The 15507-nt window shown below is 38.2% G+C and overlaps 1 protein-coding gene across 2 annotated transcripts in view; it reads left to right on the forward strand.

Annotated features, from left to right (window-relative positions):
- Window positions 1-7756, forward strand: part of CBFB (core-binding factor subunit beta) — a 54645-nt gene extending 46889 nt beyond the window's left edge. For both annotated transcript variants that reach the window (XM_077755539.1, XM_077755538.1), the window contains exon 5: window positions 6758-7756. In XM_077755539.1, coding sequence (XP_077611665.1) covers window positions 6758-6780 — 23 coding nt within the window. In that variant the 3' untranslated portion in view covers window positions 6781-7756. The remainder of the gene's footprint in view (window positions 1-6757) is intronic.
- The last annotated feature ends 7751 nt before the right edge of the window (window positions 7757-15507 follow it).

The following is a 15507-nucleotide window of genomic DNA, read 5'->3' on the forward strand; positions in this document are numbered from 1 at the left end:
CCCAGGGTGTTTTCATGGAACCCAGTAACCTGCAGAATATAATTTAAAAACCTTTGATGTAGTAGAATGAACATGAGGTTTGTAATAGATTGCTCTGATTTTGAATCTTGGCTCCACTATTTGTTGCCTTGTGACATTAGAAAAGTTACTTATCCTTGAGTCTCATCTGTAAAATATGGCTAATGTCCTACCTCCCAGGCTGCTGCCTCGCTCAGTATCTGACATTTAAAATGGGCTCACTTCCTCACTTTGGTCCAGTAAAGGCAGGCATATCCTATCTTTAATCTGTGAAAGTCACAGATCTTTTGCCAGGCTATTTATATTCTGGTGTTAGTTGCTTGGTTTTTAACAATAGTAAACGGCTTTAAACTTTACTGGGTTCTGTTGGAGGTCAAGATAGCAGTTACCTTGATTGAGTAGTGACTAGGGAGTTGAGGGGAGCACGAGGAACTTCCCAAGTTTGGGTAATACTGTATTTCTTGATCTCAGTGCTAGTTACATGGGTGTGTTCACTTAGTGGGAAATTCATCAAGTTACATATTTATGATCTGTGCACTCTTCTGTATCTTAATAAAAATTAGATGTTAAAAAAGAAAAAATAATCACAGACATTTGTTCTGTGAAATGTCTCCCATTGCTAACTGTTGCCACATAAAAGGAGCCAAGTGCCTTGTTATCTGAAAATCCTTCCATAATTTGAAAATGTTGATGTGTTACTGATGACGATTCTCTTCAGGTCACACATCTGCACAGCTGGAATTCAAATGCCTTACTTTACTTTGGGATTTTTGTGGAAGAAGATTGAGATTAATAAAGGACAGAATGGGTGCTCTGATCATAAGTAAATTGACCAGATTTATTGGTTTGTTACCTGTTTAGTAGCAGCTCTTGTACACTGCCTGTGTCTAGAGACTGCCTTCAACTTGATTGGCCTCTTAACTTTCTAAAACTATTGGTTCTTAATTCAGCTGCATGGTGACAGGGTGCTGAAAGATTTTCTCTGTTGTGTAGAAAATGCTTTCATCTGGTTAGTTTATAAAGTGTAAGCAAATAAATTCTTGTCTTTAATGCCAGAGAATGAGTAAATAATTATTGCTTATTTTACTATAGGCAGTTTTAATACAATTCAGCAAATCACAGGAGAATTTTAGGTGGAAACTATTTGGAAATAAAAACAGGCAAAAGGCTTTATGTGGTTTTTATATTTGTTTTGTATGTTTTTGGAGCCTTCGATTCTGTGTGGTCCAAGAAGAAAAATCTCAGCCAGTATTTTAAATTCCCACAGACTTCAGTGTTCAAATCACTTTAACTGTACCAACACTCTTTTTTGTGTAAGGACAAATTAACATAAAAATCTGTCTATACTAGGCCTTCCTGACGTGTCTTCTGGTAAAAGGCAGTAGATGAGAGTGAAGTGGGAATATGAGCTCAGACTGAGAATGAGAATCAGAAGGGATTGACAAGGAGGAAAAGGGTGCTAGATCAGCGGTCTCCCACACCAAGGCAGAAAGACAGCCTTGGTTTGCTCTCTAGCATAGGAGATGCAAACTCCATTAAGATTTATTTTGTTCTAACCTTGTTTGAATTTGTAAAAATTACTCTTATCTTCAGGATGTACAAGGTTGGTTTGTTTTTTTTTTTAATTGCAAAATAGATAGGAAGTGATGAGCAGCTTTGTTGTAATAATGATAGCGTGAGTACTTACTGCGTGCCAGGCAGTATACACCACAATATATGTTTTACACTTGGTTCTTAAAACACTATTAAAAGGTGTATCTCCATTTTGAGTAACTGTGGCTGAAAGAAAATAATAAACCTAAGATCACATAGCTAAAGTGGCAGAGCCATCCTAGTCCACGCTGAGAAATGTAGATTATTTCTACCATCTCTTTTATATTGAAATGTCACTTTATTTGTAAAGTTTTCCTAAAGTTCTATACTTTATAAGAAATATGTGTATGTATACATACATACTTTAAGTAGGCTTTACCCCAGTGTGGAGCAGAACATGGGTCTTGAACTCATGACCCTGAGATCAAGACCTGAACTGAGAGAGGCGCTTGGGTGGCTCAGTCGGTTGGGCATCTGACTTCAGCTCAGGTCATGATCTCATGGTTCATGAGTTTGAGTTCCGCATCAGGCTCTGTGCTATTAGCACAGATTCAGCCGTCTTCAGATTCTGTCTCCCTTTCCCTCTCTCCTCTCCTCGTGCTCTGTCTCTCTCTATCAAAAATAAACTTTTTTTTAATTAAAAAAAAAAAAAAAGATCTGAGCTGAGATCAAGAGTTGGACGCTTAACCGACTGAGCCAGCCAGGCGCCCCAGAACTGTATTATTTAACATGCCCATTAGACCAGCTCTTGCTTACCTGACAGGTGTTTATGATTGTCTGCTGACCTGGTTTTTACCTTTTTAATGAGTTTGGGGAAAGTATACTCCCTTCTGTCATAATAGCACTTAAAATTTTTGCTTTGTGTCTCATCCAGCTTTAGCAGTTGGGAGAAATAGCAATAACTTAGGAGGTTGACATTAATGCTGATTGTGAGTTTAAAGTTCTGACTTTAAACCAGCTAACTGTGGAACCTTGGGGAATCACTTAACCTTCTTAGTCATAGGCTTAACCATTTGTCAAATTAGAGTTAAACTAAATCTCTGACATACTTTGTCACTTTAAAATTCTGTGATTCTGTGTTCTGACATTGAGTCAAGTGTCAGACTTATAAAGTAGTAAGCACAATGTCTGAACATAGTAGTATACGCTCAGTAAGTTGAAGCTATTTTGAAATATTAGGACATTTTCTCACAACGAGTTTTCAGGATTTTGATCATCTTGATAACATAATTGAAATCAACCAAGAAGTTTTTATTCATTTTTATTTGGGTATCCCTGCTCTTGACTACTTCTGCACAGCCCTGACCAGTAGGGAAAACTGTGGCCATCAGTGCCTCGTGACTGTTCTTTATCTCTACATTTTGGACTCATCTCATGACTGCCTTCTCAAAAATGTTTGGGCAATAGCATATTGAAAAAAAAAATAGGAGCAACTGGTAGTAGGAGGTCTCTAGTAAAGTGTCTAGATTAATTCTTTATAAATATTAAAAACAGATTTGTATCCTGAACAGGCTTGTGGGTATCTGCTTTATATTAAAACTATTCTGAAATAGCTATTGATGAAAAGTTAGAAACAAGTGCCCATGTGGATTGACAGGGGAAAAAGAAACTAGAAATTATGGACTTTATGCTTTTAGAATAATAGAGTTAAGAGGGTTTCTTAGCCACCATCTAGTGTAGCTGATTACTCATAGAATTCCTTCTGAAACATCAAGCTCTCATTCGAAAACTGTCACAGTAGGGGTGCCTGGGTGGCTAAGCATCCGATTTTGGCTCAGGTCATGATCTCGTGGTTTGTCGGTTCAAGCCCCACATCGGGCTCTGTGCTTACAGCTTGGAGCCTTAAGCCTGTTTTGGATTCTGTGTCTCCCTCTCTCTCTGCCCCTACCCTACTTGAGCTTTCTCTCTTTTTCTCTCTCTCTCAAAAATAAACATTAAAAAAAAAAACTTATAAAACTGTCACAGTAGAAAGCACTGGTTCTCAAGGCAGTTCATCCAGTTGTTGAATTCTGGTCCTATGGAAGCTGTTTCACTGAACTTAAATCTGTTTTTCTGTGCTTGTTTCCTTCATGTGACAGTCCATACATCTGCCCTGTGAGCATTAAATTTCCTTCCAGCCTCCCAGCTTAGTCCTCTCTCTTCTGCTCTCACACTATTGACTTCCCCCGCTCTCTTATTTGTCCTATTTTTGTTTTTCCTTCACAGTGCCTTCCTTACATCTTCCTACTTCCATCTTCACAATGTAAATAGAAACTACAAACACAAATAAGTAGCAAAACAATTTTACTCTTTCACTCCTTTACCAAATAACTTTATTCCTTTACCAAAATACATTTTAAACAAATAAATCCCTGGCAGCTACTGCACAGCCATGACCAAAAAGGAGAACTCTAGCTGCTGACTGCTGGTGACCTGCTGTAACTCATTTGAAGTCCGTTTATTATTAAGATAACTATCCTTATCCCAAGACCTAAGCTGAAATACCCTTTTCACAAAGTATTATTGGTAGGTTAATCATGATTTGTAAATATATAATTAGGATTGATTTTTCTCAGTGTTTCTTCATCGTTCAGCCCCTTTCTAACCTTCATTGACTGAAACCAGATGCTTATATCACCATCTCTGATTTTGCAGAATTGATCTGTCCTTACACTACATTTAACATTGATTCTGCATGGAAACTCAAATTGGTTTTGGTTTTGGTTTTGGTGAATATGCATTCCATTGCTTTTTCAGTTTGTACCATGCAGGATAACTTTAACCTAACTAGTTAATTGAAAGAAATATGGTAAATTCCATCAGTGGGCAGTATTCTAATAAAAAAATAGTTAAAATCTCCTATCAATATTTATAAGAAAGACTACAGAAGTTAGTATTGGATTTTATTTGATTGGTTTGAAAGGAACAAGGCAGATTCATTTCTATCTAAACAGAACCCTCTTGAGAAATGACACAGCTGGAGCTTCTGGCTAAAATTTGATCATTACAGTACAAGTATGATTTGTTTAGATGTTTGAAGGTCAAGGATGCTCTTTCTGTAACAGCTGTTTCAGATCTTAAGAACTGAAATGAGAATGTTTCAATTTTTGGTTAAATTTTAGTTAGATTTGTTGCCAAAAACAGACAATGAAGAATCAATTGGTGATAATAATACAGGATTCCATTTAGCTAAAGATTGCACAGGTAATTTCAAGAAGTCTCCGCTACTGGCATCTATCAGAGGGGACTCCAGACAAGATCCAGATGAAGAATCGTGGTGGCATAGACTGGGGTGAGAGAGGTGGGGGCAGTTAGAAGTGATCAGATTCAGGATATGGTTAATGTAGAGCTGTCAGAATCTACCATTGGGTGTGAGAGAAAGAGATGTTAGGGTAACCTCAAGCTTTTGTGTCTGAACTACTGGTAAAATGGAGTCGCCAGTGTGTAACATTATCTAACAGTGGTTACTGAAGGAACCAGGTTCTTTATACAGTCAGACACTTGTGCTTGACACACCTTTATAGTCACTAAATAAAGCTTACGTAAGAAACACATTGGAATTTGTGAAAGAGACTGTGTTAATATTATATGCAGACCAAAGGGGCACTCGATTACATATAAACTTAATAGTAGGGAGTGTCATGCAGAACCTGTTAGTTGTTAGATGTTCTCTATTAAGTAATTTACCATCAGTTTAACTAAAAATATTTATTCCAAAGTGAAACTTGAAAACCTCGGTGTTTATTAATTGTCTAACCTCTTAATTGTTGATACTGTTATAAAAATGCTTCTGGGTATGTAAGTGGATCAGGGACTCTAATTTTTTTCCTATTTTGTTTTGGATTTTATTTTTTTTTTATGTTTGTTTATTTTTGAGAGAGAGCATGAGCAGGAGAGGGGCAGAGAGAGGACAGAGGATACCAAGTAGGCTTGGCATTTACAGCAGACAGCCCGACACAGGACTCGAACTCACAAACCAACCATAAGACCATGACTTGAGCTGAAGTCGGAGGCTTAACCAACAGAGCCACTCAGGCACTCATAGATTTTATTCAACTAAAAAAATATATACTTTTAGAGAGAGAGAGAGCACAAGTCAGGAAGAGAGGCAGAGGAAGAGAGAGAGAATCTTATGTAAGCTCCATGCTCAGCACGGAACCCCATGCAGGGCTCAATCCCATAACCCTGGTACTATGACCTGAGCTGAAATCAAGAATGGGATACTCAACCAGCTGAGCCACCCAGGTGCCCCTTATTCAAATTTATTTATTAAAAATTGCACTTGTTTTTGAGGGGGGAGATTATTTTTTAAGAATTGCACTTGTTAAATAACAAGTTTTCATGTTGTACTTCAGTCTTCCCTCCATATTTATGTAATCATATAAAAAGGTATTTGTAAAGTACAGTCATGTCCATTATTTCTACATTGGAAAAATAGAAACTGGCCTTTCAATTTTGATGTATATAACCAAAGGAGTTAAAATTCTGTTTATTTGTACTCTTAGATGGTAGCCTCCTTGAAGCAATTCTTCCTAGTGGGAACTCCCAAGAGCACTCATTTTTGCTTTTGAGACAATTCTTTGAGTAATGATTTTATTATCTGAGGTAGAGATTTTTAGTTACAGCTTGGTTGGCAGAGCTGGCATTCTGTAAGATGAAATTCACTACTACATTTTTCAATCATACAACTGGTAGACTCTATACTTTTGTGTGACTATAAAAGAGATAAACAGTAGCACCTATGTTACAAGTTACTGACAGGGTTTTAATTAGTTCATCCAGAAAGTGCCTAGAACAGTGCCCAGGATACAGTGTTCAATAAATGTCAGCTATTATTCAAACGGGAAGTTTGATTCTAAGGTAAATGGATGATGTGTTTAACCTTGTAGTCCAAAAACTGTAAACATAGATTTGTTGTTCTTTTTTACATAGTACATACATATTTTGATAATGTTCTTTTGAATATAATGAGATTTTTATTCTTTGTTTTTACAGAAACTTTAGCAAAATATTTAATACATAATTTAAATTGTTCTTTTTTCCTCTTATATGTAGAGATAGTTGTAAACTTTTTTTAAAAATGATACTGTGTCTTATACTTTATGTATCTAGCACCTTTGATTTTGAGAACGTGTTTTGACCCCAAATTATGATTTTGTCATTGCAGGCAAGAAGACAACAAGACCCTAGTCCTGGTTCCAATTTAGGTGGTGGTGATGACCTCAAACTTCGTTAATTAGCACAGCAGATGTGCCCACCCATCTTTACATTTATATTGTTTCTAGTCAGCAGAAATAATCATTAAAAGACCAGAAACTGTGATAACTGGAGGTACCGCGGTCTATTTCTCAACCTTAGGCAGTAACAAGACATCACAAACTGCCATGGTTTTGCACTATGATTATAATACCTGCATTTCTGATTTTGTATGCATGTAGCCAGTAATTTGAAATTTTTTTCTATGCAAGCTTACCTTGTTGGCATTATTTTAAATGAGTTGAAACTGTCCACTTGTAAAGCTCTTTTTTTCCTCCATTTTAATTTAAAAGTTTTTTGTCATTTAAAAGCAAATCAAGAAATTAAAATTTTTGTCAGAGGGTTTTTTCCCCTAATCGGTTGTTCTAATTATTTTTGGAATTTTAAATGTGTTGGTTATACAGCTTCATTTTAGATAGACATTCTTGGTTATTTGTTTTGTTTCTGTGTTTTTATAGTCTATGGCATTTTAAAACTGCTGATGTGTTTGCATTATTTACAAGCTAAAGACCTAGTAGCATAGAGCTGTCTGCCACAGCCTTTTAACACAAAGTTTACAGTTGTTAAAGTTTCAGTATCCTTTTAAATGTTGATGATCAACTCCTTTTTCTTTCCTCCTTAAACATAAAATTTTTTAATTGGTATTAACTCTAATCTGCCCCAGATCTGTTTTACATTCTGTTCTGTTATCATGAGTTTGTGTGGAGATAACTCTCCATAGATGGTAATACTCTACTGAAATGCCTAAAGAAGTCGCAGGCTGGCTTCTGTTTTATTCAGGGATTTTTTTTTTTAAGTCAATCAGAAAAGGGATACTGGAGCTCCTTCATGTATGTAACAGCATATTAAACTGGAGACAGTGATGAATCAGCTACCAAGGTAATATTGTATTAAAATCATGTTTAAAATAGCTGCTTTTATGTGTATTTTATAATGCATGCTTTTGTAAAAACAATGCTGGGTGATGAAAGATTAGTCTTAGAGAGAAAATGTTCATCTGTGCGGAGGATACATTTTCTTCGTTAATTATTCTGGAAAAAAACTCACAGGTTATATATATGGTATTTTCCAGAAGGACTATTAGTAGAACCTTTTGAAATGAATTAGTATAAGAATATTTTTTAAATAGGCTCACTATCAAATTGAATGCAACTTTTTTTTTTTTTAATACAAGACTGGAAAAAAGTGCTAAGTCATTTGGCACCTCCTTAAAAATATTTTTTCATGGTCACATTCATTAAATGTTACTACATTTCTGAATTTTTGCAAAAATGTATTTTATCGTAATAGAATGGCATTCTTTTAAGGAGTTTGAAAAACTGACATGGTCAATTCAGAAAAGAAACTGAAGTCTGAATAAGGTCATTGCATTTAAAACACACACACACACACACACACACACACATATACTTGATTGAAGAGGGAGGTGTGACTTTCATTGTATATAGGTCTTATGATTCATAAACATATCCTGTATCTCAGGATAAAAATATTTGTTATATATTTGAAGTCATGCATGGTAAGGAGTGTGTTTAAATTGTTATAAACAATGCATCATAACGGACCATGCTGATCTTGTGTAACTAAGTACTATGAATGAATTTGGTTGGTATTTGGTGTTGTGCAGCTCACATGTTTACACACTCAGTGCCCTAATTTCCCCCGAGGAAATCGCCTTTTAAGTGGCCCTTAAAGTGGTGTTTTAAGGTTACTTTATCACAGAGCTCCTTGGTTTTTTGACTTCTGCACTTAATTTTTTTAATAACATGTGATGATGGTACATTTTTCTCTACTGCTTCTAGCTAAGGGCTTTCATTCCACCAGTAACTATGATCAAATGTTATTAAATGTTCATATCACCACCCTCTGTAAATACTCGATTTTTCCTGTCATTTAGCACAGTGCTGCTTCCATCTGTCTTAATGCTGGCATTAAGATCATAAGCTCTTTTTCTCCAGTAGTGCAGACTTTGAAAACTTTTATTAAGTTATTGATGCAATTTGATATTTTTCCATGATCTATATTTAAACCAAATTACATCATTGCATCATCTTTTCTAAATTCATCTCCATTGAAACTTGCCTTAAGCTGCCAGATTGCTTTTGCCACCATTAGCCATATTGTATGTTTGTATGTTTAATTTACTTTCCAATAAACTTACGTGTAGTGGAAAAAAGGTCTTGGCTCTTCATTGGCATTATCCAACAGTTTCTGTTATGGTACTCATTATGACATGAAAATTGACTTTGTTGTTTCTGAAATGTTCTTTCATCCTTTTTTTGACCTTAATAAAAAACAACAGTGGCATCTAGTGGTCATTTCCGCTGATTTCAAAGAAAATCTTTAATGGAAGTATCACAAAGAATACTAACTTCCCAATGTTTTATGGTCTTTTAAAAAAAAATCTGGTTTGATACACCCATCCTATGAGATACAACTATGAAGTACTGACCTTGCAGGAGAAGAATTTCAAAAACTACACATTCAGATTAGTACCATTATTCAAGGTAGTCTAATTAATTTGATTGTGCTGGTGTTATATCAACCATACTTAGGGAATTTAAAAAATTTTAATGTTTATTATAATTTTTTTAATGTTTATTTTTGAGAGACAGAGAGAGAAAGAGACATAGAATCCAAAGCAGGCTCCAGGCTCTGAACTGTTAGCACAGAGCCCGACGCGGGGCTCAAACCCATAGACCATGAGATCAGGACCTGAGCCAAAGTCACATGCTCAACAGACTGAGCCACCCAGGCACCCCTTTAATGTTCAGAGAAAGAGAGTGGGGAGGGACAGGGAGAGGGAGACACAGAATCCAAAATGGGCTCCTAGTGCTGAGCCGTCAGCACAGAGCCTGATTTAGGACTCAAACTCACGAACTGTGAGATGATGATCTGAGCTGAAGTCAGACGCTTAACTGACTGAGCCACTCAGGGGCCCCAGCTTAGGATTTTCTTGGCATTTTTCTTACACCAACCTTTTACTTTAGAAGCATTCCTTAAGCTTGATTCATAATGAAACAATTTACTCATTCACCACCAGATTTTCTGCACATAACAAATACAAATGGTGAGCAAAATTCCAAAGGATAAGATTCATACTCTGAGGGTTAATTTAAAAAATTGTTAGAGCAGTAGCATCATGGTTTTAGTAAGTATATCATCTCTAGAAATGGGTATTTGGATATGCTACTTTGGGGTTACTTGGGAAAATAAGTTTATTAATTGATTTATGCCTTATTTGGCAATGGAGAGCTTTTTCAAGTTCTAAGCCCTTGTATGAATTATCCATTGCTGTGTAATACATTGCTCCAAATCCTAGCAGCCTAAAACAATAACCATCTTCTCATAGTTTCTGTGGGTCAGAAATCTGGAAGAAGTAGGGGTGCCTGGGTGGCGCAGTTGGTTGAGCGCCTGACTCTTGATATTAGCTCAGGTCATGAACCTACAGTCATGGGATTGAACCCCACATAGGGCTCTACACTGAGCATGGAGCCTACTTAGGATTATCTATCTATGCATCCATCCATCCATCTATCCATCTCCTTCTCCCCTTCTCTCCCACTTGCATACTCTCTCAAAAGAAAAATCTGGAAGAAGCAAAGTTCAGTGGTCTGGTCCAAGGTCTCTCCTGAGGTTAGAGTTAAGTTTTCAGCCCAGGCTACAGTCATCTCAAGGCTTGGCTGTGGCTGAAGGATCCCCTTCCAAGCCCACTCATTGCCTGACCTCAGTTTCTGAGAGACCATTGGGTGAAAGCCTTTGATTTCTTGCTAGGTTTTGGAATGGAAACCTCCTTCAGTTCCTTGCCATGTGAGTGTCTCCAGAGGACAGCTCATAGTTTAGTAGCTGGCTTTCCATGGAGCTAGTGGTTCAAGATGAAAGCCACAATCTTTCTAATAACCTAATCTTGGAGTGCCATGTTCTATGTTAGAAGTGAGTCACTAGGTCAGGCCCACACTCAAATGGAGGAGTATTAAGCTGCATCTCTTCAAGGGTGGCGTGGCAAGAGTGGACATATTTTTAAATCATCACTGCCACATCTATGTGTATGTGTGTATTTATATGTATGTGTGTGTATATGTATGTATATATATAATTGAGTATTAAAGACAACATTGATGTTTTGATCTCCCAAATATTTCAGTCTTGCAGGCAGATTTCAAGGTATGATTACCCCTAGATAGCATCAGTTCTCTTTCTTACAGCACTACCACTATACATATATAGCATTCCAAAAATGTATCAAAGGCTAAAAAAAATTACAAATGGAAGGTGAGACTGTGAGTGAAAATGGTAGTCTGGCTCTTTTTTTAATGTTTTTATTTATTTTAGAGAGAGTGCGAGCAGGGGAGGGGCAGAGAGGGAGAGAGGGAGATAGTAAATCTGAAGCAGGCTCTGGGCTTAAACCACGAGATCATGACCTAAGCTGAAGTCAGATGCTCAACAGACTGAGCCACCCAGGTGCCCCATACTTTGGCTCTTTTAAACATAGGATGCTTTTTATATTTATTTTAAAATTTTTTTTAGTGCTTTTATTTATTTCTGAGAGGGAGAGAGAGACAGCATGAGCAGGGGAGGGTCAGAGAGAGAGGGAGACCCAGAATCTGAAACAGGCTCCAGGCTCTGAGCTGGCTGTCAGCACAGAGCCAACATGGGGCTCAAATCCATGAGCCACGAGATCATTACCTGAGCTGAAGTCAGACACTTAACCTGACTGAGCCACCCAGGTGCCCCTATAGGATACATTTTAAACAGTTGCTGTATTTGTTAACTCTCAACTTTTGGCTAAAATAATTTCAGCAACTTAGGGTCATTATTGGCCTTATTCAGGTTCAGAAACATTAGGAAATGTGAGCAGAAAAGATAGAGAAATTTTTGGCTAGAGAAGATAATCTCTATCCACATTGTCTCCAGTATAGTAGCTACTAGCCACGTGTGGCTCTTGAACAGTTGAAATAGGGCTAGTACAACCAAGCAACTGATGTTTTAACTTTTTTTTTTTTTTACTTGACAAGTATTTATTGTAAGCCAACTATGTGCCAGGCAATTTTCTAGAGATGAATAAAATGGACAAAGTTCCTCTTCTAATGAAGTTTCCATCTGCTGGGGCAGAAGAACAATTGGTCTTAATGGTAATGTGATAGATGGCTGTGAATGAACTAAAATAGCATCATGGTATAAATGGTGATTAAGTCATATAAAGGCAGAGTTAGGATGGGAAGAGAAGACGTGTCAGGAAATAACATTTATGCTGGGACCTAAATAACAAGAGAGCTAATCAGGGAAAGTTCTGAGGAAGGGGGTTTTAAGTGGGAGAGCTAAGGTGATGCTTGACCTTGTAGATGGAACTACTGGATCTGTTTTTGTTTTGTTTTTAGTGTTTATTGAAAGAGAGGGAGTGTGAGTGGGGGAGGGGCAGAGAGAAACTCAAGCAGGCCCCATGCTGTCAGTACATGGCCCCACAAGGGGCTCCATCCCACGAAATAAGATCATGATCTGAGCCAAAACCAAGAGTCAGACACTTCACTGACTGAGTCACCCAGGTGCCCCTGGATCTGATTTTAATTCTTTATTTAAATTTAAAAACTGAGGCAATGTAAAATATTTTTTCTCTTAAAATTTTGTTTTAGGGGACTATTTCACTTTAGCTTTTGAAAATTTAGTGTCTGGGGGCACCTAGGTGGCTCAGTCCTTTGAGCATCTGACTTCGGCTCAGGTCATAATCTCATGGTTCGTGGGTTCAAGCCCCACGTCGGGCTCTGTGCTGACAGCTCAGAACCTGGAGCCTGTTTCGGATTCTGTGTCTCCCTCTCTCTCTGACCTTCCCCTTGCTCATGCTGTCTCTCTCTCTCTCTCTCTCTCTCAGAAATAAATAAAACATTTAAAAAAAGGAAATTTAGTGTCTGAGTTGATATGCACTGCTAGCATGAAATACCAGGTAGCAAAGATCTAGGACCCAAAAAAGTAAGATATTTCACTCTTTTTTTCTTTTGATTATACACAAATGAACATGCTTTGTATACTGGGTTATATTGATATTTAATGTATTGGGATAAATATATTAATTTTATCTTTTTAATGTAGCTACTAGGAAGTTTTAAGTTGCATATATTGGTTCACATCAATATAAAACTTGTGAGGACATAGATCATACAACCAAAAAAATTAGTTTAATATAAAAGAGGAAAACGTTGAGGCTGTTTTTTAAAAATATATTAAAATAAAGTATGATTTACTTGCAGGATTATTGGGGGCAGGGGATGTAAATCCAGTGCCTAAAATAATAGTTTCCTTCAAAAACCTACAGCGTAGCTCAAAACTGGACAAAAGCGGTAACTTTTTTTTAATGTTTATTTATTTTGAGAAAGAGCTCTTGAGCACATGTAGGGGAGGGGCAGAGAGAGGGAGAAAGAGAATCTCAAGCAGGTTTCCTTCTATCAGCACAGAGCCCTGATGTGGGGCTCAAACTCACAAACCATGAGTTCATGACCTGAGCCCAAGCAAGAGTCAGATGTGTAACCGACTAAGCCTTCCAGATGCCCCCTGAAGCAGTAACGTTTAAGTTATTCTTCAAGTACTGGCTGTTAGGTGGTACATCTAACCTGGGCTAGGTGATCAAAAAAGGTTTTCTTTAAACTTTGAGCTGAAATCTCAAGAATGGAAGACATTACATCAGCAAAGAGGTGACAAAAGTATTACAGGCAGTCAGGCATGAGTATGGTAAATTTGAGAAACTAAGAGCAGTTGAGTATTGCTGAAACATGGAATGGAGGAGGCTGCAGCCATGAGATAAATCTGAAAGGGTCAGCAGAGGCCTGGAGGAGGATCACAAGCAGTGCCAGATGGACCTTTCAGCGATGTTAAAACATTGAGACTGTTCCCACAGGCAAACAGGAAACACTAAGACGTTGTGAGTTTGAGGGAATGGACTCTTAAGAAAGCTCAGTTTGGTTGATTGGAGAGAAGACTAGAAGCAGAAAATCTCGTTGATCATACAGTGACCCAATAGAGAGTTTAGGGGTAGCTTAGTGGGTATGGAGACATTTCAAACCTGAAAAAGTACAGTTCTAGTTGACAATTTTCCCAGTTTTTCTTATTAGGCTGGTTGAGTTGCCTTAAAATTCCTAAAATTTCATTAGTTGTGAGTTTCTCATTGGCTGGGCTGTTGCCCAGAGAGGAGGAAACCTTTCTTCTACCTGCCTGGGTAATAAAATAGTAAAGTAATAATGGATTTACAAGGTACATCTGGTCTCCTTGGGTCTGCAATCGACCACCAGGGGTTGGGTGTGAGAGCTCCCCCTGCTGGCCTCCTGCCTCCATTCTTAACAAGTTTCTTTTTATTAATTTTCACACTTCTATTCTAAGCTGAGACTGTCCCTGCTTCCCTGGCTTAAACGGTTGAAATACCATCTGTGGTCCAGCAGGCGGTTCAATGTATCTGAATATCCTCACCCTCAGTGATGGGAATGGCAGTTACTGACATTCTCCCAAGTTGGCCTACTCCCCTGAGCACTTTCTACTTCTGAGCAGTGTACCAGGCTCTGGACAATGGCCTCCTCCCAGGCTACCATCCCAGAAATGTCACTCCCACCACTGATAAAAACCTGGGTAGGTCACATTTAAGCCAAAGGTTTGGAGATAACATAATGAGCAAAGATAACCGTTTGTTGCTGACTGACATTGTTCACAGAAACCTATCTGCCTATTACCCCAATAGGGAATTTCTTAGGGGCTTCCTCACCCTTGTTCTTTCGATTTTCCAGAAGAAAATCTTTTTCATATGGTCATCCATGTGGCTTTCTCTCTCTTTGTCTTCCTCACACCCCGCACAACCTGTCCCACCCCTTTGTTCACCAAAAATAAGTCCCTCCAAGTATTTTTTTTTTAATGTTTTATTTTATTTTTTTATTTCTAGGAGAGAGAGAGAGACAGTGTGAGCAGAGGGAGACACAGAAATGGAAACAGGCTCTAGGCTCTGAACTGGCAGCACAGAGCCCGATGTGGGGCTCAAACCCACGAACTGGGAGATCATGACCTAAGTGAAAGTCGGACACTTAACCGACTAAGCCACCAAGGCGCCCCACTCCAAGTATTTTTTTTTAATATTTATTTTTATTATTTTTGAGACAGGGAGAGACAGAGTGCAAGCAGGGAGGGGCAGAGACAGAGGGAGATACAGACTCTGAAACAGGCTCCAGCCTCTAAGCTGTCAGCACAGAGCCCCATGTGGGGCTTGAACCCACAAACTGTGAGATCATGACCTGAGCCGAAGTTGGAAGCTTAACGACTGAGCCACCCAGAAGCCCCAAGTATTTTTTAATATAAGAGCCAGTCTTGGGGCGCCTGGGTGGCTTAGTCGGTTAAGCGTCCGACTTTCGCTTAGGTCATGATCTCNAGATTACTCCTCACCAATGCCAGAAGTATTTTTTTAGATCTATTCCCATGCTATCTAGGCCAGCTGCCCAACTAACCTTTCCTAAACCTACCCCATCCACATACAATCCAAACTATCTACATTTTTTAATATATATTTATTTATTTTTGAAAGAGAGAGAGAGAGAGAGAGCTTGGGAGGAGCGGGGACTGGGGGCGGGGGGTGGCAGGAGAGAGAGAAGCCCAAACAGACTCCATGCCATTAGCACAGAGCCCTACTCTGGGCCT

The sequence above is a fragment of the Crocuta crocuta genome, unplaced genomic scaffold (genome assembly GCF_008692635.1).
Source record: "Crocuta crocuta isolate KB4526 unplaced genomic scaffold, BGI_CrCroc_1.0 scaffold152, whole genome shotgun sequence".
Classification (NCBI taxonomy): domain Eukaryota; kingdom Metazoa; phylum Chordata; class Mammalia; order Carnivora; family Hyaenidae; genus Crocuta; species Crocuta crocuta.